This window comes from Ooceraea biroi, chromosome 11 (genome assembly GCF_003672135.1).
Source record: "Ooceraea biroi isolate clonal line C1 chromosome 11, Obir_v5.4, whole genome shotgun sequence".
In the NCBI taxonomy this organism is placed as follows: Eukaryota; Metazoa; Arthropoda; class Insecta; order Hymenoptera; family Formicidae; genus Ooceraea; species Ooceraea biroi.
Genome location: NC_039516.1, coordinates 12,082,046 through 12,109,620, shown reverse-complemented (window position 1 = coordinate 12,109,620; position 27,575 = coordinate 12,082,046). Strand labels below are relative to the sequence as shown.

Sequence of the window (27,575 nt, the reverse complement as noted above, 5' to 3'; positions counted from 1 at the left end):
GAGATGGATACGCGTATTAAAACTATGTAGGAAACCTTTATTCGTATCTTTCGATTTTCTAGCCTATTCTATTAGTCATTACATTTTTGCTGACAAAAATTAACTTTGCATTTTACTAGAGGAGCCCGCTAAGCAATCTCGCGTAATTGCACGAACGCGACCTGTACATTTTTTCATCGTGAACGAAACGATCGGAGAAAGTAAGCGTATAAAGAAGCTTTCGCGACGTAAAACTAATGTTGCTTCGACAACAGTCTTTTGTTTATAACGCTCACATTACATGTCATACGCGAATCACGTTATATCTCCCGAAAAAAATGCTTACGTTCGTTTATCGGTACGTGAATGTTATATAAAATCGGGATTCTTACACTTGTATCTCGAAATTTTACTTTGCATTTATCGTGCAATTCGTTCGATCGGTTTAACGTAAAAATATAAATTGCGCGGGACTAAAATGCTATCTCGAGTAGATCTAATTTTTAAAATGCTTAATAAATGCGCAGTGTCTGCCACCCTCTTTTCCGTTTGCTGAAATCTTCTCTTTTCCGTACTGCTTACACATCCCAATGTGTTTACCATCGCACAAATGCATCGAGAAGGATAACAACAAAGTAGCAATCAGAACTTATTTCTTTCTTTTTATCTCAATTTATTCAATATGTGTGTTTTCTTATAAAGTGATGTCCTACTAAATAAAAGTAAATGAAAAAATCACCAAACAATAGTTAATATGTTCATTTAAAATTCTTCTCGTTAAGGCAACTAATTTGTTTAGTCTCATTTTACATATCTAAAGTAATATTTATATATGTATATTATATATATATATACATACATACATATATATATATATATGTATATATATATATATATTTTTGTATATTTATAAAGTATATGTAAAACACTAATATACGATTATTTTTATTTTCTTGTTACAAGCCTTATATTAATTAGAATATAATATATATATATATATTTTTTTCTTGTATATATATACTCTTGTAATAAAATTGATTATTTCATATTTGAAACTAGCGTAATAAATATATATCTAATATATATCGTTAGTACAAGAGAAGTGCGTGCAGAGGGTGGCAGCTGGGTGCGCATTTGGGAGTGCTATCGTTTCAAAGATTCTGCAGCTCTTTGTCTTTATACCGTCTCACATGGTGACATTCAACTGTATTGCTTTAGCGTCCACGGAACATGCTTGCTGTTGCTGCGTTTGCTGCTGTTGTTGCTGCTGCTGCTGCTGTTGCTGCTGCTGTACCTGTTGTTGCACCTGTTGTTGCACTTGTTGCTGTATCGCCTGTAACTGAATTGTCTTTGTGTCGACGGTACACGTTTGCTGCTGCTGCTGCTGTTGTTGCGACTGCTGCTGCTGCATTTGTTGCTGCTGCACCTGTTGTTGTTGCTGCTGCTGCTGCTGCTGCTGTACCTGTTGTTGCGCTTGCTGCTGCTGCTGCTGCTGTTGTTGGGCAGCAGCTTGAGCAGCCTGTCTCTGTTGTTGTCTAAGTATGCTAGGTGGCGGATCCATATGCTGACGCTGATGTAATAACAAATGATTCTTCTGGTAGAAAGCTTTGCCACACTTGTCGCATACGTGGGATCTTATGTGGCAACTGCCATCCGTGTGACGTCGTTGATGTTGCGACAAACCGTGTTTTTGTGCAAAGCCGCGACCACAATCAGGACAAATGTGCGGTTTAGGTTTTGGCCCGGCACCCACCGGTGGCGACGTTTGCGTTGCACCGTGCATATGACTGACGCCAGGTGTTCCTATTGGCCCGTTCATCTGCAAATATTTGATTTATTATTTACGTGTTTTACATTTCAAAAGGCAAGACATGCACACGCACACATATGCGCTGCTCCAATTCGACATTAAGATGTCAATTGAATCTGAATGAATAATTCGGCCATCATCATTGCAGAAGTGACACTGAACTTGAAACCTGATGGTATCAGTGTCAAAATTGTGCCGCTTGGAGACATTTCACTACTAGATTGCAGCATGATTATTTATTTTTATTACCTGATGAGTTCCTGGAGTGTTTGGAGTAAGGAAATGTCCCGGGGTTTGTTGGAAGGCGGCGGCTAGCCCACAAAGGTCCGTTACAAGGGTCCGATCACCAGAATGTAACCTCAGATGCAAAGTTAAACCCTCTCGATTCGTAAATTCCAATCCGCATTCCCTGAGAATCAATCATAATCAGTAAAGACGAGAGATTGACGAGGGATAGGCAAACTTTTGCGAGAAAACAAAAATCTCATACATAGCGTTCTGCGTAATTAAGAGTAAAGAAACTTAAGAGAGAGAGAAACTTTAATTTTCCAACATAATGACAAGCAACGAAAATCATGTAGATCAGACTCGACGAGAACGCAGGACTTGCATTGGCAGAACGAACCAGAGTAAGACAGGTAATTGCTACGCTATTAATCCAGGTGATCTCACCTGCACGTAAGAGATTTTTCGTCGGTGTTTGCGTTATTATTGTGAATCTTGGAGTGAGCGACCAAGTCTGCTTTCCGTGGAAATGCTTCCCCGCAAACGGTACAAGCAAACGGCGTTTCGCCCGTGTGTAGGCGCATGTGAGCTAAAAGTGTTCTCTTCTGCAGAAACTCTTTCCCACAAACGGTACACGATTGCGGGATTCTACCGTGTAGTCGGCCATGATTAACCAATTCAAATTTCCTTTGAAAGGTTGCACCGCAATCGTGACAAACAAACGGATGTAGACTGCCGTGGAAGCGCGAATGCATAGTGAGGTGATCCTTCTGCGAAAATGACTCGCCACACTCTTCGCAAACGAAAGGTCTTTCCCCGGAATGGAACTTGCTGTGGGTCACTAAATGACGTTTCAGAGGGAATGCCCTACCGCATTCTTGACAGACAAACGGTCGTTCTCGCGTGTGTACGCGAGTATGCGTCACAAGATGATGCTTCAGGGTGAAAGATTTTTTACATTCGCGACATTGGTACGGTCTCTCGGCGCTGTGTAACAGCAAATGCGTGTGAAGACAGTGTTTGTGCGCGAAAGTCTTGCTGCAATGAACGCAGACGTGCGGCCGTTCCCCGGTGTGGACTCTCGCGTGCGTCGTAAGATGATGTTTCAAGAGGAAAGACTTGCCGCACTCGGAACAAGTGTAAGGTCGTTCCTTTGGAGCGCGGGCCTGGCTTCCCATGTCCTGTTGTTGTTTCACCTTGGTCTCGATTTGCGTGGTGTTCACATGGGTGAGAACGTGTCCGAAATGAGCGGTGGTACTGTCCGTCTGGCTGGTCGCCACGTTGTTTGCGGCGGTGGATTGATTAGAGGCGGCGGCCGCTCTCTTCATCAGTATCTCGTTGCACTCTTCTGCCGTGAGCTGCAGTGGTCCGATGGGTGTCATGAAGTGCTTACTCATGGTATGCTTGTCGGTTGTTGTAAAGACTAAGGCGTTTGGAAACAGAGAAGGCGGCGGTGTCGGATGCGACGCGTCGCAATTACAACCCCCCTTGTCACAGGTCAAGGAGAATACATCGTGATGCTTTTTGGTGCGGACGTGAGTGCCATGGGTAGTTTGATTATGCGCTCCACCGGTGTGGCCGTGATGCGTGGTGGGTATCTGTTGACAACTCTCGTTCATTGTGAACATTGGGCGACGATGAGCAGTGGTGGCAACCTTGGTTGGCTTGATGTCCACCTGTATCTTTTGGCTCGAACCCTGATCTTGGTTATTGTTGACTGCGTAACTGATGTTGGTCGCGAGGTCGTTCTGGGTATTCTCCCGGGTCTCTGTCCCTGACCCAGGAAAGGGCCAAGGATACCCAAATGTACCGGCATTGCCAGGCGCGGTACACATTGTCCTGACAGATGGGTTAGTCTGGCTGGACACGACAGCAGTGGTGGTAGTAGTGGTGGCAGCAGCAGCAGCAGCAGCAGCTACGGTGGTGACGGGTTCCTCTGTATCTGTCAATGCATTTTCCGCGCCGATCCTTTCCACTACAACAAACTGATCCGTGGGAAATATCTTGAGAGGTTCCAAGTAAACGTACCCGTCACACTCCAGTATCTCGACGTTGGATGCGAAACAAAGGTGTCATATCTTGTGCCAGAGAAGATGAGTTTGAGACCCGATCCGTATCCGTAGGCCTAGGTCGAGTATGAAAACGGAGCTGCTAGCATGTGGCCAGGAGAACTAGATGTTTCTCGAGAAGGAAAAGAGTCGTACGTGTATGTGTGTGTGCGTGTTGTGTGTTGCGTGCAACGTGCTTCGAAAGCGCTTACGCCAATCTCGGAATTGCAACGTGGGCTCCGAAAAAGGTGAATTCGCGCGAGTCGAGTCAAGTCGAGACGAAACGAGACTACCGTGTTGGGTCCGCGACTGGAGAGTCGCGTCGGGAGTATCGGAGCGGGCTGCGGGAGTCGAGCACAGAGGCCGTTTCTCGCGGTTTCAAGCGTTCCGACGGGCCAAACTTGTCTGAAATTTTCGTATCGTTGCGCCACACCACTGTCCGCTAACGGAGGAAAACACACCGTACGAGCGGACCACTCGGTTTTCTATGTGTTGGAGACCATAAGTGATCCCTCGTTTCGGCTTCGGGCCCGCGGCGTCCACGGATCTTCAAAGACAATCTCCACCTTCGTCTCGCGGCACTCCCACCCGCTCACTCGCACTCCGTATACTTTTTCCGCGTTTCGCGATCACGGGGCTACGCTTTGACTTGATCGCACGCACGACCGACGGTCATTAATTTTACATAATTGCATATTTTACTGTCCATACAAACTAGCCTCACGTATCGGCCATTTTATTTGTAAACTACCAAAAAACAATGTTGCCAATGTACGTGCGATTTTGGAGGGAGCCGCCGCCACCGCCGCCGCCGATAGCGTCGCGGAGTGCTTCCGGCAGCGTGTGATGGCAGCACTTTTCGTTGTTTGCCGATGGCGCGGGTACGCTCGAGCACTTTTTCCGCCATATTCGAATCACGTATTCGAGTATACGTGGACGTACTCGCTACAATTATACGCGACACGCTTCAAGTCTATCGAGACGAAAGACGAAACGCGCTGCATTTTTCCGTACTTGCGGTTTCGTGTACACGTCCTTACGAGTAATTTGAGGAATCGTCTCGCGATTCCCCTACGACGATCCCGCGCCACCTCCTCTCCTCCTGGAAGGAGAGACACGCGTGACGTCATTCGACGCGAGATGTCACGAGATATTTGTCCAACTCCAACGTTTCGTTCGCGCGTTTATCGCGCTAGAAACTATCTGCAAAATGACTTTTGCCCCCCGTCAACGGCGCATTTCCTTTCTCTCTTTGGACTCGACTTTGGTTCCATCAGGTAAACACGCGATTTATCGAGTATCGGTCAGACAGAGACAAGTTCCGTCTCGCTCTTGGTTGCTTTTCGATCAAATCAATTTCTTTCGCGATTTACACGACTTTCCTCGACAGATGCCGTTTTAGCCGAAAGTTCAAGTCTGAAAATGAAATCGAACGCGTTGAGACAACAGAGATATGTAACGTTTTCCATCATCTTGTCGGGGGATGTAGCAGCTCCATTTTTTTAAACATTTTTTCATGTGCCCGCTGTAACGTTACCGCTAACTAAAAATTGCTTGCCACTCGGCAGTCGATTTACGGGCGGTACGTGGCGAGTTACGAGACGTAGAGGTGCCTCTAGATGGTACGAGGACAGAAACGGTCTCGTCGGACGGCTGGTCATCGCCGGCGCGGTAGCGCAAACTCAGCAACTGATAAGCAAGCCCGCTCGTTAATGGTCTGGCATCACCACACAGCTTGGCAAAAAGCCAACGCATGCTGTCAGAAGTGAGTATCTTGTGGTCACACGTCTATTCCGTCTTTCGTATTCTAACATTCACGCGTATAGATACAGCTTCCACTTGACCGCTTTGGTCATTACAGCGCGTTTTGCCCTTAAACTTTCCTTTGCGTCTTTAATCGCCTCCGTCTTTAATTCGCCACGGTTTTAATCGTTATCAGTGTCGTATCAGAAGCAAAGAATACATGGCCGCTTAAAGCGCGTATACGTATACAGCAACGACAGGGGGGCAGATGCGTTATTTATGTAGCGGTTCGCTAAGCACATCTCGTTGTGCGATACCTTCGATTCTGACGATCGGGGGTTACGGATCGCCGATGAGGGTGGTGTGTGGCACGTGTGTGTGCGCGCGCGCGTTCTCGGTATTCTCTTTTTACAAGGAAGAGCCAGCGTGGAGAAGCGGGGTAGAGGACCCGAATCCTGAGGCAGTGGACCGTGAATGCGATACCAGCTTCACGTAGTGCGTCAGTGTAGGGAGGTGCCGTCAAACAACCGTTCGTCGATCGTCCCTTCTCGGTATATATCTCGGTATATATCTCGGTATATATCTCGGTATATTCCCGTACCCATCCCTAGCTTCTCGTCCTCGCGTCAGCAGCAGGGTGATTTGTACGTATCAATTATGTCTTGCCGCTACGCTATGGGATCATCGATGACGTTCTCTTACTGCTGATTTCACGTGTAATTTTAACATTATTCAGAATATTCAGATTATCAAATCAAAAAAGAAGAAAAAAATGCTATGCTACATAGAGAAAACTCAATGTCTCTCGCATTATGTATTTTTCATTGATGCGTATTAAAAAGGTACGCATAAATTGCATCGCAATCACGAGCGGAATTACATTACGATCGCATCTCCAGGCTACTTTACTGACAGATTACACGTATGATACGTGTAGCATGTAGGTTCGTTTGAAAATGTATTCGCTTGGGAGACGCTTCATCCATTCCCTCGAGAGAACATGAGAGGTGCGACGCGTTGCGCGCGTTGATTTCTTTGATCTTTGGCGAAGCAAGCAACTTTTAAGCACTTTCGAAAGTGGCGGGTATCCGCGCGCGCATATGCATGTACACACGCACACACATCGACGATTATGATGATAATAATAATTTGATCTTCGGCTCTGGCGTTTTAGGTTCGTTGCGCGTGCGCGATACGCGCGCGTACACGTACATGGACACAAAAGTCCACCAACTCACACGCACGTGAAAGCATCTATACGGCAAACGTAAAGCCGACGACTCTCGGGACCGATTCTGGACAATACGAGCGGATAGAGTAGCTTCCGAAATCGATCGAGAATTAATCCCGCGCTATCGCGTCTTGCAACTGTTGCCCCATTGTTTCATCGCGAGCCAAAGTGAAAGGACGGAAGGAAGAGCGAGATGCGAATAGATTGCTCGAGCAACCTTCGCTCGTCTCTCTCCCTCTCTCTCCTCTCTCCTTTTCCATTCTTCTCGACGATGCTTCTTCGCGACGATCTTTACGCGTCCGTACGTCTCTTTTGTTGTTTGCGCGATTGATTCTCTTGCCGGTTGTCTTGACGTATCGCTCAAATTATAAATCAGGGAATAAACACGTTAGAAACTCGGAGAAACCTTAAATTTTTCAGATTAAAATCTTGTTTTTTTTTTTCGTCGACAAATTGCTGCCTAAATAAGATCTATAATACGTGTTGCTTGACGCGAAGCAGTTACGTCGTTCCTTCTGCCGCCTCGTGGTTTCAGCCATCTTCGCGACGGTCCCTCCTAGCGCCAAGCCGGGTGCCAAGTGTGGCCAAGGGTGAATTATGTAATTATTGCTCGGCAATTGTCGCGAAAAACGACCGTTGCTTGATGAATGCCTCGAGTGTCTCGACGAGAAGGCAGCCCGAAAAGGGGGGGATTACCTCCACGAGGGTGCAAGTCCGACACACCATGCACGTTCTTGCTATTCTATACGTACATTTATCAAGTATGATACATTGCCAGATTTCATGTTTTATCGATACAACAAATTAGCGGAGAGACAAACGTAGATTGAGATTCAAGTAGAGAGAATCGTAACAATTGCTGAATATATTCGAGCGTGAGAATTACCTCCTCGCTCGTGAACCCTTGCCTCTGATTCGGCCTCGCCAAGTTGCACATTTTTCGGCTAAATGCATCGTATCTATTACAGAATGTTATTATACAATGATTTGAATGGTATTGCGCTTGAGAGAAAGAAAGTTATTGTTGAAATTTCACAGATAGTAGCAAGAGGATAAACAACAAGTAATTATATATCTTGCCATTTGATAATTATCCAAACAAAACTGCTTCAGATACGAGAGAGAGAGAGATTATACATACATACTCTCACAACTGTCGGAGCATCCCTCGTCTTTTGGCGGTGCCGCCGACTCACAGTTACGAGGGTTACAATAGATGAAAACCGCCCTCTTCTCTCTGTCACTCGTCCGCCAGGTGATTTCGACCGTCGTGATTTTACGCGCCATGCAGAAAGATTAGGATCGGCGGACGAAATTGGCAGCTTTTCCGATTGGGAAAAAATTGGAGAAAAAAGCAACCAGTCCTTTTTGCGCACGCGATCCTTGTTCTTCTATTCTAGGCAACTAAAGGAAAGTAAGAAAATTGATTCCTCTACTACGGCCGATCATGGATAGACGATATCATCGATCGGAGCACGAGACAAAATGTCTGTTGTAACGTTCGTGGACATGACACGCGTACATTACATGCGGAATCGTTCGCGCGACATGCAGAGATGAGGGTTTATCGCGCATTTCGCGTGAAAAGAGACCTTTGGCCACGCGCCAATCGTGGTACGATGTTTCGGAATTCGCAGCCAATGACGACAACCGCTCTTGTCGCACGGTTTTGCATAATTCATTATCGTCGAACGATTCGCCGATATCACCAATGTGCCGTCGCGTAATGGCACATAATTGAGAGGCGAGGTAACGATAGAGAAAAATTGCAAAGATAGAATCTCCGTGTCGTCTCTCTCTGCTTCGGAAATTGCTCTTTGCAATTCCCCATTATTACATTTATTCTCACCTATCATGTTTAGAAAAATTTGCAAACCTTGTTTCCAGTTAGCCCCAACAATACTATAACAATACTATTATTATAACGTAGAAATGTTACACTTGTTTCAGGATTCACCGTGTACTTGCAGCGAAATTTCAAATCGCATCAATGACGCGCGATGATGGATCGCTCGAGAGTCGAAAGACGGTCACGATATAGCCTGGTGGACTCCAAGACTCTGGATTGACACTGGCAGACGGGAACGGAAGAAGAAGAGCAGGAGGAACAACGAGAGTAAGACTGAAAGAAGAGGGACCAGGCGAACAGATCCCTCAGAACGAGAGTAGGTGGGATTGGATTTGGCAGAGGCGTGCGACTCGTTGGCGCTGCTGGATGCCGTTGGTGATGCGAAGGAGTAGGACAAGAAGAAGGGGCAGGGGGTGGAGTTTGGTTGATGTCCGAGACGAAGACGGAGGGGTTGCGGAAGGGAAATACGGAGTAGGGTAGAGTGCACGGAGTAGAGCAAGATGAGGGGTGAGTAGAGAAGAGACGAGAGAGAAGGCGCGCGAGTGACAAAACGGTGGCGGTGGTGGTGTAGGCGAACTGCCGGACAACCGAACCGTCCGTATATTCCTACGAACTCGGTATTCGACGGTATTTAAGGGAGAGCCGCGCGAGCGTAGCACGCCAGTTGTCAGCACGGCCGGTCGGCGGTTGGTTAGCTTCCAGCGAACCGACATCCGCTGGATCGTCACGTCGCGTGCAAAAATTCGACGTTTAAGTAATCAAATCTCGTCTAGATGATTTCGGTGTTACATCTGCTAATCACTGTTCACCGTTCTCCGTTCTCCGTCTCGTCTTCTTTGAAAATTCATTTTTTCAACGGTAACAACGGTGTGATTTAATCGCGGGACGCACAGTGACACGAGTGATACGAGTGATACGAGTGAACGAGTAACGTAAGGGAGGGATTGGTATAGGTTTCTCTCTCGCGAAATCTCGGTGACGGCGTTATGTGAGAGTACGACACATATGGCATTGCTTGAATCTTCCGTGATACTTGGCAATCCAGAGAATCCGTTATCTTTCAATATCGGACGCGGTACGGATGAGTGTATCAAAGAGGTACGTTTATCGTTTATCTCGCGTAATCTTGCAAAGGGAGAATCTCGAATTAGATAATGATGCAACGACGAGACAACAGACGCGAATATGAGAAAAACGCTCTTGTTTGCTTCAAACTCTCGCGATATCGATATAAAAAGAAAGAAAAATATCAAAGATGACGTGATGTCGTCGTGATATCGCTTCTAAGAATAAACACAAAATTATGTTGCGTTACGCCGGAATCACGTGCACGTCGCGTCGCAGAGTATACTAGTTATGTGCGGCAAACGCGATATACTGCGAATTTCCTCTCTTTTCCCTTTTTTTTTTTATTATGATGAGTATCACGATTAGTTTTCATCGTTACACTACACATTAATCAAATGTATTGGTCGAACAATTTGTAACACGCGCGAGGTCTCGCGAGACACGTGTACAAGGAATCGTTTGGCATTACTGGCGAGTATTTGATGAAGTGTCATCTACATCAAAGAAAGAAGCTTTCATGGAAACTTTTTACGTAATCATGTCGCCACTTGTCAAATGCCTACGGGCACATCCAGCTGTACGTTAGCTTTATGTAACACAAACTTGATGACGGAAGATGATAAAAAACAAGAAGAAAGATGTAATAAAGATTTCGAAACGGAGAAGAACGGTCATCTCGTGTTCTGACTTTTTTCAAGCAGGTACCCGATGCTACTGCTGCTGGCATTGGGAATGATTTTCGCGCAACCGTCCGTCGAGGCTTTACCACGAGAAGGTACATATTTTGCACGATCGAATGTTTCATCCGAATTCACGGGGACGTCTTCCAGCCACAGTATCTCGATCATCACGATCTTATCGGACGGGCGATCGGAGCGGATCATTCGGTGGCCTGGAGCTTGCGCCAAGGAGACCATCGTCAATTGGGGGTAGGCATTAACACGTTTTTACGTTTTAATCGCGCGAAAAATAACTGCGCGACGAACGATCGTAATTAAAATTTTTCCTCGATAAGAAGGCACTTGCGTGTCATATCTTTCTTAAAACGAGTGTGCGTGTCCAGGGTGTTTAACGAAGCCTAGTGTGCGACTCAGCTTCCTCCATCCTCCTCCCCGGAATAACATTTTCTCGGAGATACAGGCAAATCCCACTCATCGTCCCGTTCCATAGCCAGGCCATAGACAGGCAGATCGAAGCAGAAACGCGGTTGACGAGCACGAAAACAATGCCGCTTTTCACTATTGCCGATATACGTGGAAGCTTGGCTGTTACGTATACATTTAGCGTCAGTTGGGTCTTTCAAACGCCATCCATCGTTCCGAAGAACGCTGATACCGTCTGAAACGGTGAAACGACGGTCTCTCTGTGAATCCTTGTCAGCCGTACCAAGTCCCAATACAATCATATTGTCGCGGCTCGTGTCCATGAGGATCGATGCGACAAACAAACACGAGCAATATTACATTTTATTTACTCGTCCTTTTGTCGAATCGCTCTACTTTTGAACATAAACGTTTCCATTAAAATTGCAATTACGTCAGAGACGTATAGCAATGCAAGATGAAAACGCAAACGGTAAAGACTGCCATAAGAAATAAGTAACAAATGAAAAAGTTAGAAAATCATTCGCGATTCGGCATGCAGAGTGTAGAATAATAATAATAATAATAATAATAATAATAACGATAGAGATATCGCTATAATAATAATTACATTGTTGCCTCATTAAAATTCGAAAGTGAAAAACTAGAGCATAAACAGCAATTTATCGTGTTTATTCGTTGACAGTAACCGCAAAGCCAACCAAGCGCTTAAGCCGAAAAGCGGCGAGTTAAGTAAGCAAGGATTAGGTTCTGCGACAGCGGATGTGCCGGAACCTTTACGTAGGGACCGGATTGGCCCCTCTTGCGCTGGACCTAAACGTAGTTCGGTAGGTTGCCATCCCGTTTTAGTCTCCTAGATGGGACTCATCTGCTGATGCTCTCACGAGGATACCACGGAATGCCACGACCACGAAGCGTCACTTTGCACTTAAACGCAGGACGGAAAGCTCTTTTACGTCGTCAAGAAAGTGCGCACGCTCTGCTTCCCTACGAATAATTTACCGAGCATGTTTTTCTACACGTTTCTCTTCTTCTTTCGTTTTCTTTTTTTTTTTCGCGTTAAATGAGGATCGAATCGAATGATAACGTATTATTAATGAGACGCGCGTTTCGATTTATTTCGATTAATCCTCCTTGGTGTCGTTTGTTGAAAAGAGAAATTAGTCCGCATTAATATCGAGAGAGAATTAATAGGAAAGTGAATCGAAAGGCTATTTGACGCGTTTACGCTTGGCTGCACACGTAAACGCATCACACACCGATGTTTTACCGATTAAATCGGGCTGCACTGATCAATGTATAAATCTATCGGTCTCGATAGAGGCACCGACGCGACGCTGCGGCAGATCTGGTTGCGGAAGTCGAGCAGAAAGCTGCAATTGATATACGCCGGTGAAACTTTGACTGACTGCATTGACGAGCTCGCGCGATGGGACGACAGCGAGTGTTCGGCCAGCTCTCGCGGCGTCCATCACCATCACCGCGATGACGGTGACGAGGTGTCGATCGTGGTGTTCCAACTGGACGACGGTAAGGACGCTTCGAGGATACCCCGTGATCTCTCTTGGCTATCGTCAACATCGGAGCTTCGTCACCGGTGTGCTCGCATGAGAATGCGAGCACGGGACCAAGTGGTGGCTCAACGTCGACATAGGTAGGTACCTACCTACAGAGTAAGATGCGAGCAAACTCTCACGTTATAACGAGAAATCCATTTTTCTCGGGAGCAGAAAATACGTAGCAAGATCAAAGGCAAACGTGACGGCGAGTAACGAGAAACAGGGTCGTGGCCGAAATCGGATTCGAAGGGAATTATTCATGATACCAGGGACACAATGGTGCGGTCGCGGCGATCGTGCTACCAAGTATACCAATCTGGGTGGCTTTGGCGTCGCTGACGCCTGTTGCCGCAAGCACGATACGGCTTGTCCGTTCCATATACCGGCATTCGAGACGCGCTACGGCGTCTTCAATTGGAGAATATCGAGTATGATGCACTGCGTGTGCGACGAACGGTGAGTTTACAATTTAACGGAATTACACTAATAACGCGAGACACACACACTTGTCATGGACGATTGATGCAATTCCTCTCTTCTTTCGCACATGTTGTAGGTTTCGCACGTGCTTGAAAATGGCTGGGACCGCGTCGGCCGATTTTATAGGCAAGATCTTTTTCGACGTGCTGCAATCGAAATGCTTTATCTTGAAGCCACAGAAGGTATGCGTGAAACGATCGTGGTGGGGCAAGTGTCAGCATTACGAGTATCGAAAACAAGCCTACGTACGAGATAACGTTCCTTACTAGAGTGACGCGCCAGAGCGATTCCAACGTGAAGAAACGACGAAATACATATGCTTTTTTTCTCGAGAGGTCAATAGCAATTCTCAGGGATGTAATATTTTATCGACTTGTAACATCTAATATCGAGAAGGAGGCACGACAAAATCAGCGAGAAAGACTCGAGTCCGAACTTGTAAAAGTTGTATCAACCAAGTCGCGCCAAAGTACGATTGACAATACGTCGCAATCCACTTGATCGTTTCAACGGAATCGTTACATCAACGGCCGATCGCTACGTCGGGGACAAAGGGAATGCCTGCGAGCGAATCGATATTCACGTGCCATTTCGCGTTTACGTCGTAAACGCGCAATCTATTTATTTATTCCTCTTATTAATCTAACTGTTCTTTCTTTTTCTTAACTCTCTCTCTGTATTTCAACAGAGAGTCAGGGATCAAATGAAATGGCAAATTTAAGTGGAATCAAATTCAATTATTATATTCATTTCTTGATTCAATCGGCGGCGAATCTTACGTAATGTAGAGTCGTTATATTAAGCTTGTAGATAGCATCAGCGCACTTTCTAACCATTTCGACGGACAAAGAACGTAAAAATATGAAACATAACGAAAATATCTCTTGTAGTGAGACATAAACGATATCGAGGGCAATTTGAAAGATTTTTAACAACAGGTTGCAACTGCATATTGTATATTAGAACTACTCATAAAATGTACGAGATACAATTTCCGATATCACTGCAATTAATTATCTTCCTATCGTTTGACATAGTTTGAGATAACAAATACTTTATACGAGAAAAAATTAAACAATTTATAATCATAAAACTTTTCACGGATACACGTATAGATGCTCATTCATACAATTTTCAACCCTAACCTGACTTGTTCTTTGCGAGCATATCGCTTCCAATCCTTCGTAATTGAATTTTTCAGTCAAAGACGGTGGAGTCTCATGGCGGATCTTTTTACAAGTAATTCGAGACTGCGCGGGCCCCGTGGCGTCATCCAGCGAAACTAATGACAAAATGGTTCCGACATGCTTCGGGTAGATGACGCGCCACGAGGTCCGTGGCTGCATTTATTCGAGAGACGAAACAGTGACGCGATCTCGATAGCGAACGCGGCGTTTTTTGAGAGCTTTTTCTGTTGAAAAACAGTAGGATTTTAGTACGTGTCTTTGAAACGTTCGAAACATCAGCGAGGGATCGTAAAAACAAGAGAGGGTGAGAAAAAAAGTTTCGATCGCATCGCGCGTTCAGCGCGCAACCTCCTTATCACGCGTATGCGCCGTCGCGTTTTGGCGAAGGTGAACGCAAGACCACGGAGAGCCGCGCGCGCGAGTTACCGTATTGGTTATATACCGTTGGCGCCGTTACCAGCTACGCGCGTTCGGAGTTTCGGACTCGGGAGTCGTGAGTAACGAGTAGAGCGGACGGGCGGCGCGCGAGCCCGCGTGTGACTTTCCTCGTTGTTGCGGAGATGCCGTCGCCAGTCGCGGGAACAGCAAAGTAAGGACGGCGAGACATGTCCGGGCCGGTAGTAAGCTGCGCGCAGACACCCGACGGACACGGTGTTGAAACAGGTGCACAGGTGATTTGCGTGATCTGCAACAAAAGTGACAAACTGTTGAGGTGCTCGCGTTGCAAGGTCGTCTTCTACTGTACGAAGGAGCACCAGAGACTCGATTGGAAACGTCATCGGGAATTTTGCGCGACTCATCCGGCGCGTGTCGCATCTGCCGCGCCTGCGGAACAGCCGTTTTCCACCGCGAAGCGGAATCTCTCCGTCGGCAGCCGCAAACTCGCAACCGCGCCAGACCAGGTTTCTAACCTAAGCGAGACCTCGAACGTCACTCCGGAGTCGCGTCAGAACGCGAAACAACTCGCAGGTACATCTCTTTTTGGCAATCGGTTTCGTCGATTTCGTCGATTTCATCGACTTCATCGGCTTCGTCGACCTCATCGGCATCGTCGGTTTCGCGCCCGGGGGAGCGTTATCTCGCCCCAATGAGATTTTGCGAGAGAGAAAAAGAGAGCGAGGGGCAGGAGGGGAGAGTATTGCGCAGTAACAACAATACGTTTCGGCGAATCTCATTGCCGATAACTCGCATTCGATACATAAATAGCCGATTGCGTGCTCACTGAGCGCGGCGCTTTCTGCGTACAGCCGCGTCGTCTATGTCTATATCGCGTTACGTTTCGGATCTCCGGATGATTCGCGTTAGTCACGTTTCGTACGATCGAGCTCACGCATGCCGGCTGTGTGGCGGCCGTTGACTCTCTCTCTCTCTCTCTCTCTCTCTCTCTCTCTCTCTCTCGATAACAGAAATGACAGTGGTTTTTTGCACGTACCTCTGATCTGATTGCAGATTCCGTTACGCAAGGAGACAACGACACGAGTGAACGGTACGAGGAACGAAAGGAGAATCTTAAGAGGAAACCAAACGGCAACGGCAGGACGAGGAGCAACGCAACGCAACGCAACAGCAAGCCCGATGGTTGGACATCACCTATAACTTACGAGGGCAGTTCGGAGGACACGATTCTGGGAGCTCGAGCCGAGCTTCTAAATCCCGCACTGGAGAGCTCGAGAATCTTTCACGGTATAGACAACGCGGATCTGGGCATACCTACTCTGCGCCGTAACGGCATGAAGAATTTCCCAGAGGTGCGATTGGGACAGGAAGAGGAACTGTTGCCTCCTTTCCTACACAGGAAAGGAAACAAGAATAATCTCGAAGAGTTTATAGACAAGATTTGCTCGTACGTGATTAGAGACATGGACAAGTACGGTGTGTGCGTGGTAGACAAATTTTTAGGCAAAGAGAAGGGTACAGCGGTGTTGAATGAAGTTTTGGACATGTACAGTGCCGGGTTATTTAAAGACGGACAATTGGTTTCCAACAAAGCTAGCGCAAATGACTTGAAGACTATTCGTGGTGACCAGATAATCTGGCTGGACGGAAAGGAGCAACAGTGTCAAAATATCGGCATGCTGATATCGCAGGTAGACGCGATCATCATGAGAGCCAATAAAATGCACAACAATGGGAAAATAGGCAATTATACGATCAACGGGCGAACGAAAGTGAGTAGGGCACCGCTCTTGCGATCACGTCTCGCACGATCATTTCATCAGGAGAGAATACGTTGTACGTTCGTGAGCTATGCGTTCATTGTGTGCCGTCGACCGTCGGAAAACGCGCGCCGAAAGATAGGCGAAGGTCAGGATTCCAAAAATGTAACCATCCTCCGCGAGGGAGCACTCTGCCGAAAGAAGGAAGAGAGTGGGAACGGGAGCGCCAAGTGCAGCCGGTCACGTACGCCGCGCGCGATTCCCACCTCTTTCTCCGCTCACCGGGCGCCTCGCGACGCACGTTCGTTTCGCGCGCGCGCGTCAACGTCCACGGACCACCCAACTGATTAACCCAAGTGTCCAAAATCTGCAGTCTCTTACAGTCGTCAGGTTTCCCGATGAAATTCTCACGAAAGAGATGCTTATCGATTTGCGATAAGATTCCACGCGTCGCATTAAAGATTTAACGTCGTAACAACCTTGAACGCGCGCGCGAGAAACATTTACGTCCTTCGTCCTTCCCGCGATGCAGGACTTGGATACAAATAAAAGTTCTCGTGCCTTTTTCATCTCGACATGCGCTTTATGACGTGTCACGTGTCACGCAACTCGATTGTATCGTAACGGATCGTCATTGAATCTCACAAATGTCATCTCTTGTTTTATCAGTAACACATCCGCACCATGTCCGCGCATTGTTCGCAATGTGTCACGTTACAATCAACTCGTACGTGTTTAATTAATACGTGATGTCGTTGTACGCGGCTGCTGTCATTGCTGTCATTGCTGTCATTGCTGTCATTGCTGTCATTCTTTCGCGTCATCTCGCAACGTCTACTTTTAGCCAAATACATATTTGCTTTTACCATACTTTTTATCTTGTGTACATTTTCGAGCCCGTATTATAACTCGTCAATGAAATCCATTATCCACTGTTATCCGTGTTCTAGGCAATGGTGGCATGTTATCCTGGTCACGGTTCGCATTACGTTAAACACGTGGACAATCCTAACCGAGACGGACGTTGCATCACGGCCATTTACTATCTTAACCGGGATTGGGACATCAAGGTGCCATTCTACCTTTTATACATTTACACATTTATGCGCAATCTACAAATATAAATGTGATTCCTCACCATTCCAGATTCGAGATCGGGAGCATTTCTAAAATCTGGCATTAATAAATAATGTGTAATTGTCCGTTTTCTATTTTCCATACAGGAGAACGGCGGACTATTGAGGATATTTCCCGATGGATGCGATCAAGTAGCCGACATTGCACCTCTCTTTGACAGGATATTATTTTTCTGGTCCGACAGGCGGAATCCGCACGAGGTACAACCGGCGTACAAAACTAGGTACGCCATCACGCTCTGGTACTTTGACGCCGAAGAAAGGAATCAAGCCTGTCGGAGATATCAAAGAGAAAGTAAGAAATTGAGCACGTGTTTATTTTCCATCTTCTTTCCTTTTTTTCTCATTTAGTCATTTTCGCACGAGGTATCAATGAGCCATCTTGAAAGGATATTACATATTAGGGGTGTGATTTAGTTTTGAGGGTTTTTTGGCTCGAAAACGCATGTATTTAAATATGATAATGAATGAATACCTTAATCAAAATATTTTCCTTCGTTTTCCATAACTTTTTCCCATCTATCTGGCAAGAGATGGATTCCACCACGATCAAATGATTCTTCTTTTGAGTTGATCCATTCGTCGACGAATTTTCGCACTTCGAAATTATGAAAGCGTGTTGCATCGACCGGAACAAATAATAATCGCATGGAGCAATGTCCGGAGAAGACTTGCCATTCAAGCTCTAATAGTGTTCGTTTCACTGATAACGCAACGTCAGGTCGAGCGTTGTCACGAAGAAGAATCACTTTCCGTCGTTTTACTCGCAATTGCTGGTCGTTTTTCGTCCAATGCTTGCTTCAACTTGTACAATTGGTGTCGATAACCATCAGCCGTGACAGTCTCATGCGGATTTAGTACATTATCCCACCAAATACAGAGCATTACTTTTCAACCGTCAATAGTGCGTCTCGGAGTGGATGTTGATGGTTCGCCTGGATCCACTTTTCATCCCCAGTAACGATCCGAGACAAAAGACTCTTCTTTTTTTGCCTGGCGATCAACGAAATGCAAATGTTCAAATGGCACTTTCCGATAATTCATGTGGAGCCCATTTCCCTTCTTTCTGAATTTTTCCCATTTCATGTAAATGTTTCGTAACTGTTGTACGATCAACATTTAATGCTCTGGCAAGTTCTGAAGTGGATCGTGTTGGATTTTCGTGCAATAATGCTTGGAAATCTGCATTTTCAAGCTTTCTTCGTTGTCCCGAGCGTTCTTTGTCCTTAATTGATGGTGATTCTGCGTCACCATAAGTTTCCACAAGAATTCTATAACCGTCAGCCGCAGTTTTGTTTCGATTAAAAAACAAAAGCAACGCATGTCGAAAACGCTGTTTCGGAAGTTGCATTTTTACGATGATATAAACACGACTGTTATTGCTATAATGCTACTAAATGTCATGGATAATGTCACGACTGTAAGAAAGAACAGTTATCGGAAACAGCTATTGGAACAAACTGACACTACAGCCATCTGTTGCAAAAACCCTCAAAACTAAATCACACTCCCAATAGAAATAAAGTTTGAAATAAAACACACATTTTTCTCTTCTCATCTTTGGTACGTACAAGTATCGATTAATCCGTATCACAAAGTAAAAATTTGCAAATTTCAATAGATTAGACAAATGGCATGGCGTTCCTCCGCATTTTCACGCACAAAACGAATCGAAGGAGATGAAGGCTTTTCATTATCTCTTCCTTCTTTCTAGTAGTAATTTCTTTCCAAGCATGTACATTCGATTTCGGCTTGATAACTTTGACCGTAAATTTCTTTTCCAGGGGAACTACACGCAAAAAGTAATAGTTCGTGAGGCCCAGGATGCGAGGAACCACCACGCCGTCCGACTGGACTGAAATTATACTTGTACATAAGAAAAGAATATTACGTATTATATATATATTATAATTTTTGCAGGAGGAATTGAATAGCGTACGGACAAAATTACTAAAGACAAAAACGCGCGTTTACAAGAAAGTGCAATAGACGTAAGAGCGCTCTGTTCCTTTTTTTTTCTTTTCCTTTTCTTACAAATCGCGCTGTAATATACGTGATACGCGTTGACGTGTGTGTAGTTGTTGCAATTTACGCAATTTACATGTACCTATATTCGTTTACTTGGATTTCCAAGATTCTACGCGTTCGCACTTTGTAATCTACTACTATTTAAATTTAAACTTTGAAGTGTCAGATATGCTCCCCATGTTTTAAGGAAAGCTTACGTTTGGGAATTAACTTTCCGTTACATCAAGTATTAAATAGTCTTTCTAGTATGTCGCATTTGAGATATTTCAAGTGAGATGATCAAAATGTAACAAGTATGGTGTAATAGAAGAATTCAGAAACTTTCGTGGACGTTACACCACGCTGGTGTGATACTGTCTCCGTAATTTGCGCCGTTTATTTAAGCAATATTGCTGCAATGAGTTGCTAAATGAGAATATTGCTCATAGACGAGGGCGTAAGGTGACGTTACGATGAAACGTTCATCTTTTCACGTCATCACGTTTGTTTTAGTACGGCCAGTAATCGAGAATCATGCTTCCATTGTAACGAAATGAATAGAAATCGGGGCCCAGTCTGTACCTGTGTATAATATTATGTACATTGAGAAGCGATAGAAACACCGTGTCTTTAGTACTACATGTACCTATTTATACGAGTCGAGCGCGCGTGTCCTACACAACTGCGTGCACGAATACTCTGGAGAAATAAACTCGACTCCAGATTAGCCATCTCAATGTAAGAAATGGCAAAAGAGACGCACGGGATGAGCACGGAGACAGTTTCTTGCGACGGTTGTGTAATTATATTCTTCTCGTCCCTGGAATTGAATTTGTCAAAAATCGTCCTTTTCGTACAATGTCGTAAAATTCGTAAAATTCGTAAAATTCGTAAAATTCGCGTTTCCAGCGCCGGTGTTGTTTTCAAGTATTGTAAATAAAGGAGATTTTGTCATCGAAGCGGAATAAATATACGCAAGACGTAGATGGAGACAATTGTGACTAGCCTGTAGCGCGCGTTATCGATCTAAGAAACACTGGTGTCGTTCGGAAGCTGACAGTCTTGAATCTGGTTGTTGGCAGGTACGTAAGCTTGAAACGAAAAATTGTTTTTCGAGAACATTCCCGGATTAATGACGTAACAGTCGGAACAGCTGGTCGTGTACGTCTCAAAACTATCTGCGATGACAATCAGATCTGGCGTTGGGTATATCCGCAGAGCATGATCGTATTTCCAATATACCGGGACGACTTGAAGAGGCACAGGAGTCAAGTGTGACTGGCTGATGATGGCCTTGGCAAACTGAAAGTTTTTTGTTTTCGATCAATGGTAATCGACCTTGGCACTCGAGCGGTCGAGGATACGCGGCTACTTACGTGCTTAAAGTGTTGCTCTTTCGGAAGACGAAGCGCGTTCCTACACATTTTTGTCAGCATATCTTCCCGCAACACTACAATCTCCTTTGTGCAGTATTGTATCCTACATGGATTCGTGGTAAAGATAGCGGTCGGCAGTGTTTCCGTGACTCGTTGAGCGATACACTTGGGTAGAGCGGGTTTTGGAAAGATCTTGGGCGAGCCTAAATCATGCGGACCAGGCACAAAGACGAATCTCGAGGATTCCTTCAGGTTCGCGTACCGCGCTATCAAGTCGGTCAAATTTTTAAAACCGCTTGTCAAAACTCGCGCGCTGCTCGCGTTTGTAGGAGAACTGAGAAAATGGCCACATAATACGAAAGCTATGGGTGGATAATCCACGTAACCCTCCAACACCATTTTGAACTTTTGCAAGACGTTTGGAACGTCGAGCCATAGCTCCGCTATGAATACTATCATACCGTCCTGGTTACTCTGCTCGTAAACCTGCAATTTCTCCGACATTTTTAAAGATACGTTACTTGGCCCACCGAATGTATTGGCATCTCCGAAATCGGAGCGTAAACTCTCCGACGATTCTATTGGCGGAAAATCCATCGTTTCTACGCGCAACACGTCATCCTTGTAGACTCCATCGACTATCACTATGCAGCCTTCCATGATGAAAGTATCTTGAAAGTCGGTGTTGCTTAGGTCGATTCGAACGGTTCCGCTGGTATCTTCCAGATAATATTCATCTTCCCTAAATTGCGTTATCAAACCCATTACCTGTACTTTGCCGGTCCGTTGCTCGCTCAACAGATATTCGATGGGTATCAAGTTCATCTCACCCGTCTGTTTCTCCAATCTCAAAGGCAGAAACTGTTTATGCCTCAGAGTTTTCTGCCATATCGTCTCAAAGCGGTGCTTGAAGATTAGTGACTTGTACCGCGCCTCGGGATATGAGCTTTCATTGTCGACGGTGAACTTTCTCTTGGAAATGTCGAATTTTATCTTTGGCACGTCGTATCCATCTATAACGTTAAACACCGTTTCGGTGTCTTTCAACCTGTTTGGCTCCAAGCATTCTTCTATGGCGATTTTTACGTGTTGCACACTAACATGCGGGTCGTTTAAATTTTGGGCTAGGATCAGCCCTATGATGCGATTCAGCCAAGTTTCACGCTCATCTTCCGGTATCGTCAACAACCGCTTGGCGAGGGATGCTCCAAGCTCCCTGGAACAAACGTTTACGTAACACACTCGCGCACCGTAATGCAAGTAGTATTTATATATGATGCGGAACCTTCCTTGAAGGAACCAACCAAAGGAAAGAGTGATACTTACCTCGACAATACCAGGCCGTATAACGAAAAGTTTGTTTGAATCATCCGTGCGCATTTATTGTCATCCATCGTTTCGCGCAACGTATGTTGGAAAACATTTACTAATTGTATCATAAAACGAGTACGAAAAGATGTCAGGAGCGAGATTAATTCTCTCAATCACTGAAAAACACCAATGATTTCATAGACTCTTAACATCGAGGTTAGTTCACACACTCTTCGATAAATGCCCTGTGACTGTGAGTTTGAAATTATACGTTACGTTATTCTTTTCCTCCCGTTTTTTTAGCAGCACATCAACAGCATTTAAGGAGAGTTTAAAGCTTGTCGCGAAAACACCATCCTGAAAATGAAAAAACTTTGATCCACCCGAGTATTACTTCAAGATTCGGCTTTTCCCACTGTCCGTACGTAATTATCATCAATTATAAACAAAACATTCCTTACCACTAAATTGGATACAGCTTGCGCCGCGTCGTGTGACGAGTCCGCCTCGTCAAAATTAGTTGGAGAAAAATCTGCTACGAGCCGCCACCAACGAAATCTGATCCAACCTACAGGTTACCGCTTAATGACGGGTTCAGAGTGGTCGATTGAATACATTTTTATTTTCATTTTTATTCTATCTATGATTTCTACTTATATCAGCACACTCGAGAGAGGCGCGTTATCGCGTGTATCATTGCGTCTGATTAACCTGGCTTGACTGGTACAGTTTAGCAGCACCCGAGGATACAGACGGACGTAACAAACGAATTATTCGATCAAATCGAAAAATTGCAACACTATTCAAAAGGTAAAGAGCTGTTTCATTCTTCTTAATTACAATTGAAGTATCTTTGTCAATTGCTGCTTGGTATACCTAATGTCAAACAAACGTTTGCATTACTCTTGTGTTAATTGCGTGTTTATAGTAAACGTACGAATAAGATCAAGCGAATAAGGTCAATCTTTCGACTACTGTAACTTTTACGATCTTGTCTCAATTTATACGGTACATATTGTACAATTAATGGACATGTCAAGCGAAATTTCACTTTTAACACAAGGATAAATAGGTATGTTCAAAGGGAGAAATTAGTACTATCATCGCATAAAAAAATATATTTATATTCCATAGGAAAAATTAGAAGATGAAGACATTACCGGCGAGGCAATCAGGATGGAGACTAATGTATCGTCTCTCGTACACCTTTGTACCATTATTCGTAGGAGTTCACGTAGGTTGGTTCATGTTGCAAGAACGTTACGTGCCAATCGAAGAAAGGCACAATCACCCACTGGTCAAGTTGTATAAGAAATATACTTCTTGAGAACGTTACGGATCTAATCCCTTAGTCTTAGTAAAGCTTGACGCTGTTGTTCCTAATTATGATGTTTTGTATCATGAAACAAAGGTTTCTTTCTTCTTTGTTCGATCCGAATGGACATTTTACTTGGTCTGTTTGCCGCGCACGTTTAAAAAACGTTACATACACCGAATAAGTTGCTTTATTGCAAGGGACATACGAGTATACGAGTTGCAGTTCTATGTTATATATATATATATACACAAAAATTATATTACATGAATGTAAATGAAAATCTTAAGGAAAACCTTAAAGGAGAAAAAAAAAGTGTAGAAATGTGTACAGGTATAGAAATAAAAGAACGATAACAATCAGTCGGCCAGGCAATTTTAAATTAACGCAAGCACTCTGAAAAAACTTACGAAAATATATATGTACAATTACAAAGGAGATTATAATTAACCCCTTATAGTAGGTAGGTGGTCAAAATTTGGTTGATGTATAGAGGAACTCTTGGGTCGGCTTTCACTTTGGCCGTGGATAGGACCACCAGCCTTGGGTAGTTGCGGTAACACCATTTGACCGTAATTGCTATTCTAAAAATACGATAAAAATACACGTTCAATCGCATCTCTATCTCGCTAAATTATCACTTACTATCGAAATCAATAAAACGTACCCGTGATCGTTCCCGATATTTCTTAAGTTCTTCCGTCTCGACTTCCGGTATTTTGAAATGAAAATTGTCAAAGTAGGAATGTCGTAACAGCTGTTCGCACGTCCACCTTTCGTTCGGATCTTTATCCAAGCATTTCTTCAAGAAATCCAGCTAAAAGGAACGCGACAATTTACATTTTTACGTCTAACGTACATTTATCGGCATCTCTTTTGGCGATGAAAGGGTATTCTTACCTGTAAAGGATTGCTATTTCCACGGGGTAAAGTGTCCTCGAGGGGTATGAGGGTTTGTGGCGTTGGAAGAATGATGCCAGTAAAAAACTCGTTTTGTTGAAAGATGGCCATGTGTCTCGGTAAGAGATCGCCCAGCGTCCTTCTTATCAAGTACAACTGATCGACATCGGATTTTCCTGGCCAGAGAGCTTCACCTCGTATCAATTCGGCAAACACGCAACCGATTGCCCATACATCGACCGGAGTACCGTACTGCGTGTCTCCGACCTATCGAGCGAGAAACATCGTTATCATTGCACCGCTCTGACACTGACAACTGGCGTCCGCGAGAAATGTAGAGGTTTACCAGCAATTCCGGTGCTCTGTACCATCTGGTCGCGACGTATTCCGTATAGTTTTCACCGGGACTGAGCATACGCGCGAATCCAAAGTCGCATAACTTTACCACGCCTTCAGCGGTGATGAGAATATTCTCTGGTTTCACGTCTCTGTGAACGCATCCAAGGCGATGGCAGTAAGCGACACCTTGTAAAATTTGCCAAGTAATCTGCCTCGTTGTCAGATCCGGGCAACCGCTCGGATACTTTTCCATTTCGTGGAGGAGGGTATTTTCGCAGTATTCGAACACCAAATGTAACTTTCTCTTGCGTCTAAAGACCTCCAGAAGATTCACCAAGTTTGGGTGCTTAAGGTTCTACGTAAAAGTATAAATTAAAGTATTAATTTTCCGTGCGCGATAGAAACAAACGCAATTAAATCGTCAAATACAAATTATCCGTGTCGCGTAAAGGGGAACTTTGCCATCGATAACGAGAGAAATATCAAAACACGGGACGCAAGATGAAAACTCGTTTGAATAAGCGCGTACGTTTGGTGGAGAACCCACCTCACCGTTGCTGATCGCAAGGATAAGGGGTCGGCAAGACCGGGACACGCCAAGATATTGACCGCCGCCGGTATTGACCGTTGGCTACTTCTCCATACTGCTTTCTCATAGGGTGTTTCACTCACTACTCGTGCGTAAGCTTGCAATTACCTTCGTTGTACATATAGTATACGAGTAAAATTTCGCACGGAGGTAAGACGTAAAACTGAAATAATCTCTTCAACGGGCTGCTTCACACATATGTAACGTTCACCTTAATACATAATATACACATGTACGTACATATATAGCTTAATCGAGTGTATTATTATTAAGCTTCTTGCAGAGGACGTTGCCGTGTCCCGCGATTGTGTCTTATCCTACGTAGGAAGGGAAGTAGGATGGGAGTTGGCGGTCATTTACCTCGAAGAAACGCGATCCAAGAGTAATAATCTTGGAAAAACTTGGACGTACAAAGTGTTTACCGCTTGACGTTTGCTACGATCGTTAAGCCACTTACTCCGTACTCTTCGACGATGACGACTAAATTCGCTTGAAAAACATCAAGTCTTACCTTTAAAAGACGTATCTCCCGTAGCGCGATTTTACGTATCAACGGATCATCCTCGGTCTGTTGAAACTTCTTTACAGCGACCAAATTCCCAGTTTGCCGATCTCTGCATTGGAAAACAACGCCGTAGCTACCCTCGCCGAGTCGTGCCAGACGTTCATAGCGTTCCATGGTTTTGCTCGGCGCCCGCGATCTGTGCAACATCATTTTATTATTAACGTCTATATTATTAAGCAATCAATCGCAAATTCGATCGTGAGAAACGACATTTTGTACAGCTTGTTGCTTCCGAAAGAGAGCAGGAAATGATTCTTCAACACACTCACTTTTTATATTTGGCAAGGCATGGCAACGACGTTAATTGTTGCGTAAAGAGCATAGTACCACGACAAACGGTACCGACCAGACCGTCTCCGTTCCAACGACCCGCAAGTTCAGCTCCATTCAAAGCCGCGTTTAGCGCAGACGCAGCATGTTACTTGTCAATCGAAACTACTAGTAATCGCATTCGCAACCCGGACCGGAAAATAATGATATCGATAAATAATGATATTTCTCTCGTAATCTCGTTATGTCGCTCGAAATAATACATTGACAATATATATACTTGTATAGAAGAATCGTATGTAATAGCAATCGGATTGATACTCGAGTGGAGCGACGAGTGGTCTGATCGACGAAATGAGAAATTGTCGTTAAACATTTAATACTCGATCGAACGTGGTGTTATATAATATTATACAATCGAGAAAGCAATTGAATTAATGTTAAACCGACGAATAAATACGTACAAAAATCCGAGAATAGAATTCATGGTGTACCGCTGTGGGGTGACCTCGTCGGGCGGCTTTGTCGGCGAACATACCGGACGATACTAGTCAGAAACGTCGTTTTACGTTGTTGCTCAAGCCTTGATTATTGACAATCGATATTACACGTCGCGCGACGCGTGCAGATGCGCCTGTACAGTCCTATATTTCTCGTGACCGTGAAAGGGGTGAAAATGTGTTTCCTCACTGGTGCTGTAGCAAGCGTTACGCAATACGAAAGAGAAAACTTGAAAGAGGAGATTCGATCAAATGATGGGATTTCAGGCAATTTAATACATTTTGCTCGCATCTCGAGATCGTACGCGTAGATCTTTTCGAAAACGTTATTACGTTGGATCACGTTACGAGTGCAGAGTGTAAAGATAATTGCCGTTGAGAAACTGTCCAACCGAAATCGGATAATGACTCCGCGGGCAGTACAAGTTTAACGTAAAAATGCCGTGGTCGTAACATTTACCTTCTCGGTAGCAATGGTAGCGTGCTACCAAATAGCCAAAGCTTCCTATCTTGAAGCCATTTGTCCATCCGAATGCTCCTCACGTACAGTTTCACGCTACGAGTAAAATATGCATCCCGTGTCCCACCTGTATCGTGGCGATCGTCGATCTCGTACGTCGATACGTTGACATTGCGTTGACGCGCTTACCTTTCCCACCGAGAATGCCTTTTCTCACCACCGTGCGTCCGTTTCTCCGCCTAAAACCACGTCGACCAACCGATCGATAATCCTTTGAGGGCTAATGCCTTTGCGCTCGCTCTTTCCGATTGCTCGCTTACCGAGTAAATAAGCCGAATCTAAATAAGATTTCGTGTCGTACATATGTAG

The 27,575-nt window shown here is 44.8% G+C and overlaps 5 protein-coding genes and 2 long non-coding RNA genes across 14 annotated transcripts; 3 read left to right on the top strand and 4 right to left on the bottom strand.

Annotated features, from left to right (window-relative positions):
- Nucleotides 1–1,024: 1,024 nt before the first annotated feature.
- LOC105275223 (zinc finger protein 250) lies at nucleotides 1,025–4,805 on the bottom strand. 2 transcript variants are annotated; one of them, XM_011331917.3, is made up of 4 exons: nucleotides 4,043–4,805; nucleotides 2,462–3,989; nucleotides 2,039–2,198; nucleotides 1,025–1,798 (listed from the first exon to the last, which is right to left on the bottom strand). In XM_011331917.3, the coding sequence occupies exons 2-4, from the start codon at nucleotides 3,847–3,849 to the stop codon at nucleotides 1,166–1,168; spliced, it is 2,181 nt and encodes a 726-aa protein (XP_011330219.2). In that variant the 5' UTR covers nucleotides 3,850–3,989; nucleotides 4,043–4,805; the 3' UTR covers nucleotides 1,025–1,165. The 2 variants fall into 2 exon arrangements, with proteins under 2 accessions (XP_011330219.2, XP_019885890.2); XM_020030331.2 differs by having other exon boundaries at nucleotides 2,462–4,805.
- A 932-nt stretch (nucleotides 4,806–5,737) lies between these two features.
- LOC105275225 lies at nucleotides 5,738–14,201 on the top strand. 5 transcript variants are annotated; one of them, XM_011331921.2, is made up of 7 exons: nucleotides 5,738–5,827; nucleotides 8,987–9,983; nucleotides 10,652–10,728; nucleotides 10,784–10,882; nucleotides 12,378–12,710; nucleotides 12,787–13,071; nucleotides 13,172–14,201. In XM_011331921.2, exons 2-7 carry the CDS (start codon nucleotides 9,891–9,893, stop codon nucleotides 13,362–13,364), a joined length of 1,080 nt encoding a protein of 359 aa, XP_011330223.1. In that variant the 5' UTR covers nucleotides 5,738–5,827; nucleotides 8,987–9,890; the 3' UTR covers nucleotides 13,365–14,201. The 5 variants fall into 5 exon arrangements, with proteins under 5 accessions (XP_011330223.1, XP_011330224.1, XP_026829762.1 ...); XM_011331922.3 differs by having other exon boundaries at nucleotides 10,655–10,728; nucleotides 13,172–13,364; XM_026973961.1 differs by adding an exon at nucleotides 11,742–11,883 and having other exon boundaries at nucleotides 8,987–10,728; nucleotides 13,172–13,364.
- On the bottom strand, nucleotides 7,449–8,993 carry LOC105275224. Its single transcript, XR_003407277.1, has 2 exons — nucleotides 8,182–8,993; nucleotides 7,449–7,995 (listed from the first exon to the last, which is right to left on the bottom strand). It is a non-coding gene; the product is annotated as an uncharacterized LOC105275224 (long non-coding RNA).
- Nucleotides 14,202–14,337: 136 nt separating the features above from the next.
- Nucleotides 14,338–20,197, top strand: LOC105275217 (egl nine homolog 1). Its single transcript, XM_011331904.3, has 5 exons — nucleotides 14,338–15,251; nucleotides 15,732–16,450; nucleotides 17,389–17,508; nucleotides 17,662–17,869; nucleotides 19,359–20,197. The coding sequence occupies exons 1-5, from the start codon at nucleotides 14,888–14,890 to the stop codon at nucleotides 19,388–19,390; spliced, it is 1,443 nt and encodes a 480-aa protein (XP_011330206.1). The 5' UTR covers nucleotides 14,338–14,887; the 3' UTR covers nucleotides 19,391–20,197.
- On the bottom strand, nucleotides 19,600–22,867 carry LOC105275218 (DNA polymerase epsilon subunit 2). The gene is made up of 5 exons (XM_011331906.2): nucleotides 22,730–22,867; nucleotides 22,545–22,625; nucleotides 22,284–22,444; nucleotides 20,958–22,173; nucleotides 19,600–20,883 (listed from the first exon to the last, which is right to left on the bottom strand). Exons 3-5 carry the CDS (start codon nucleotides 22,394–22,396, stop codon nucleotides 20,608–20,610), a joined length of 1,605 nt encoding a protein of 534 aa, XP_011330208.1. The 5' UTR covers nucleotides 22,397–22,444; nucleotides 22,545–22,625; nucleotides 22,730–22,867; the 3' UTR covers nucleotides 19,600–20,607.
- Nucleotides 22,858–23,854, top strand: LOC105275219. The gene is made up of 2 exons (XR_893203.3): nucleotides 22,858–23,078; nucleotides 23,403–23,854. It is a non-coding gene; the product is annotated as an uncharacterized LOC105275219 (long non-coding RNA).
- Nucleotides 23,758–27,528, bottom strand: LOC105275220 (cyclin-dependent kinase-like 4). 3 transcript variants are annotated; one of them, XM_011331907.3, is made up of 6 exons: nucleotides 27,207–27,528; nucleotides 25,923–26,112; nucleotides 24,830–25,177; nucleotides 24,484–24,750; nucleotides 24,251–24,400; nucleotides 23,758–24,167 (listed from the first exon to the last, which is right to left on the bottom strand). In XM_011331907.3, exons 1-6 carry the CDS (start codon nucleotides 27,272–27,274, stop codon nucleotides 24,030–24,032), a joined length of 1,161 nt encoding a protein of 386 aa, XP_011330209.1. In that variant the 5' UTR covers nucleotides 27,275–27,528; the 3' UTR covers nucleotides 23,758–24,029. The 3 variants fall into 3 exon arrangements, with proteins under 3 accessions (XP_011330209.1, XP_011330211.1, XP_011330210.1); XM_011331909.3 differs by lacking the exon at nucleotides 27,207–27,528 and adding an exon at nucleotides 26,711–26,852; XM_011331908.3 differs by lacking the exon at nucleotides 27,207–27,528 and adding an exon at nucleotides 26,246–26,363.
- Nucleotides 27,529–27,575: the final 47 nt, after the last annotated feature.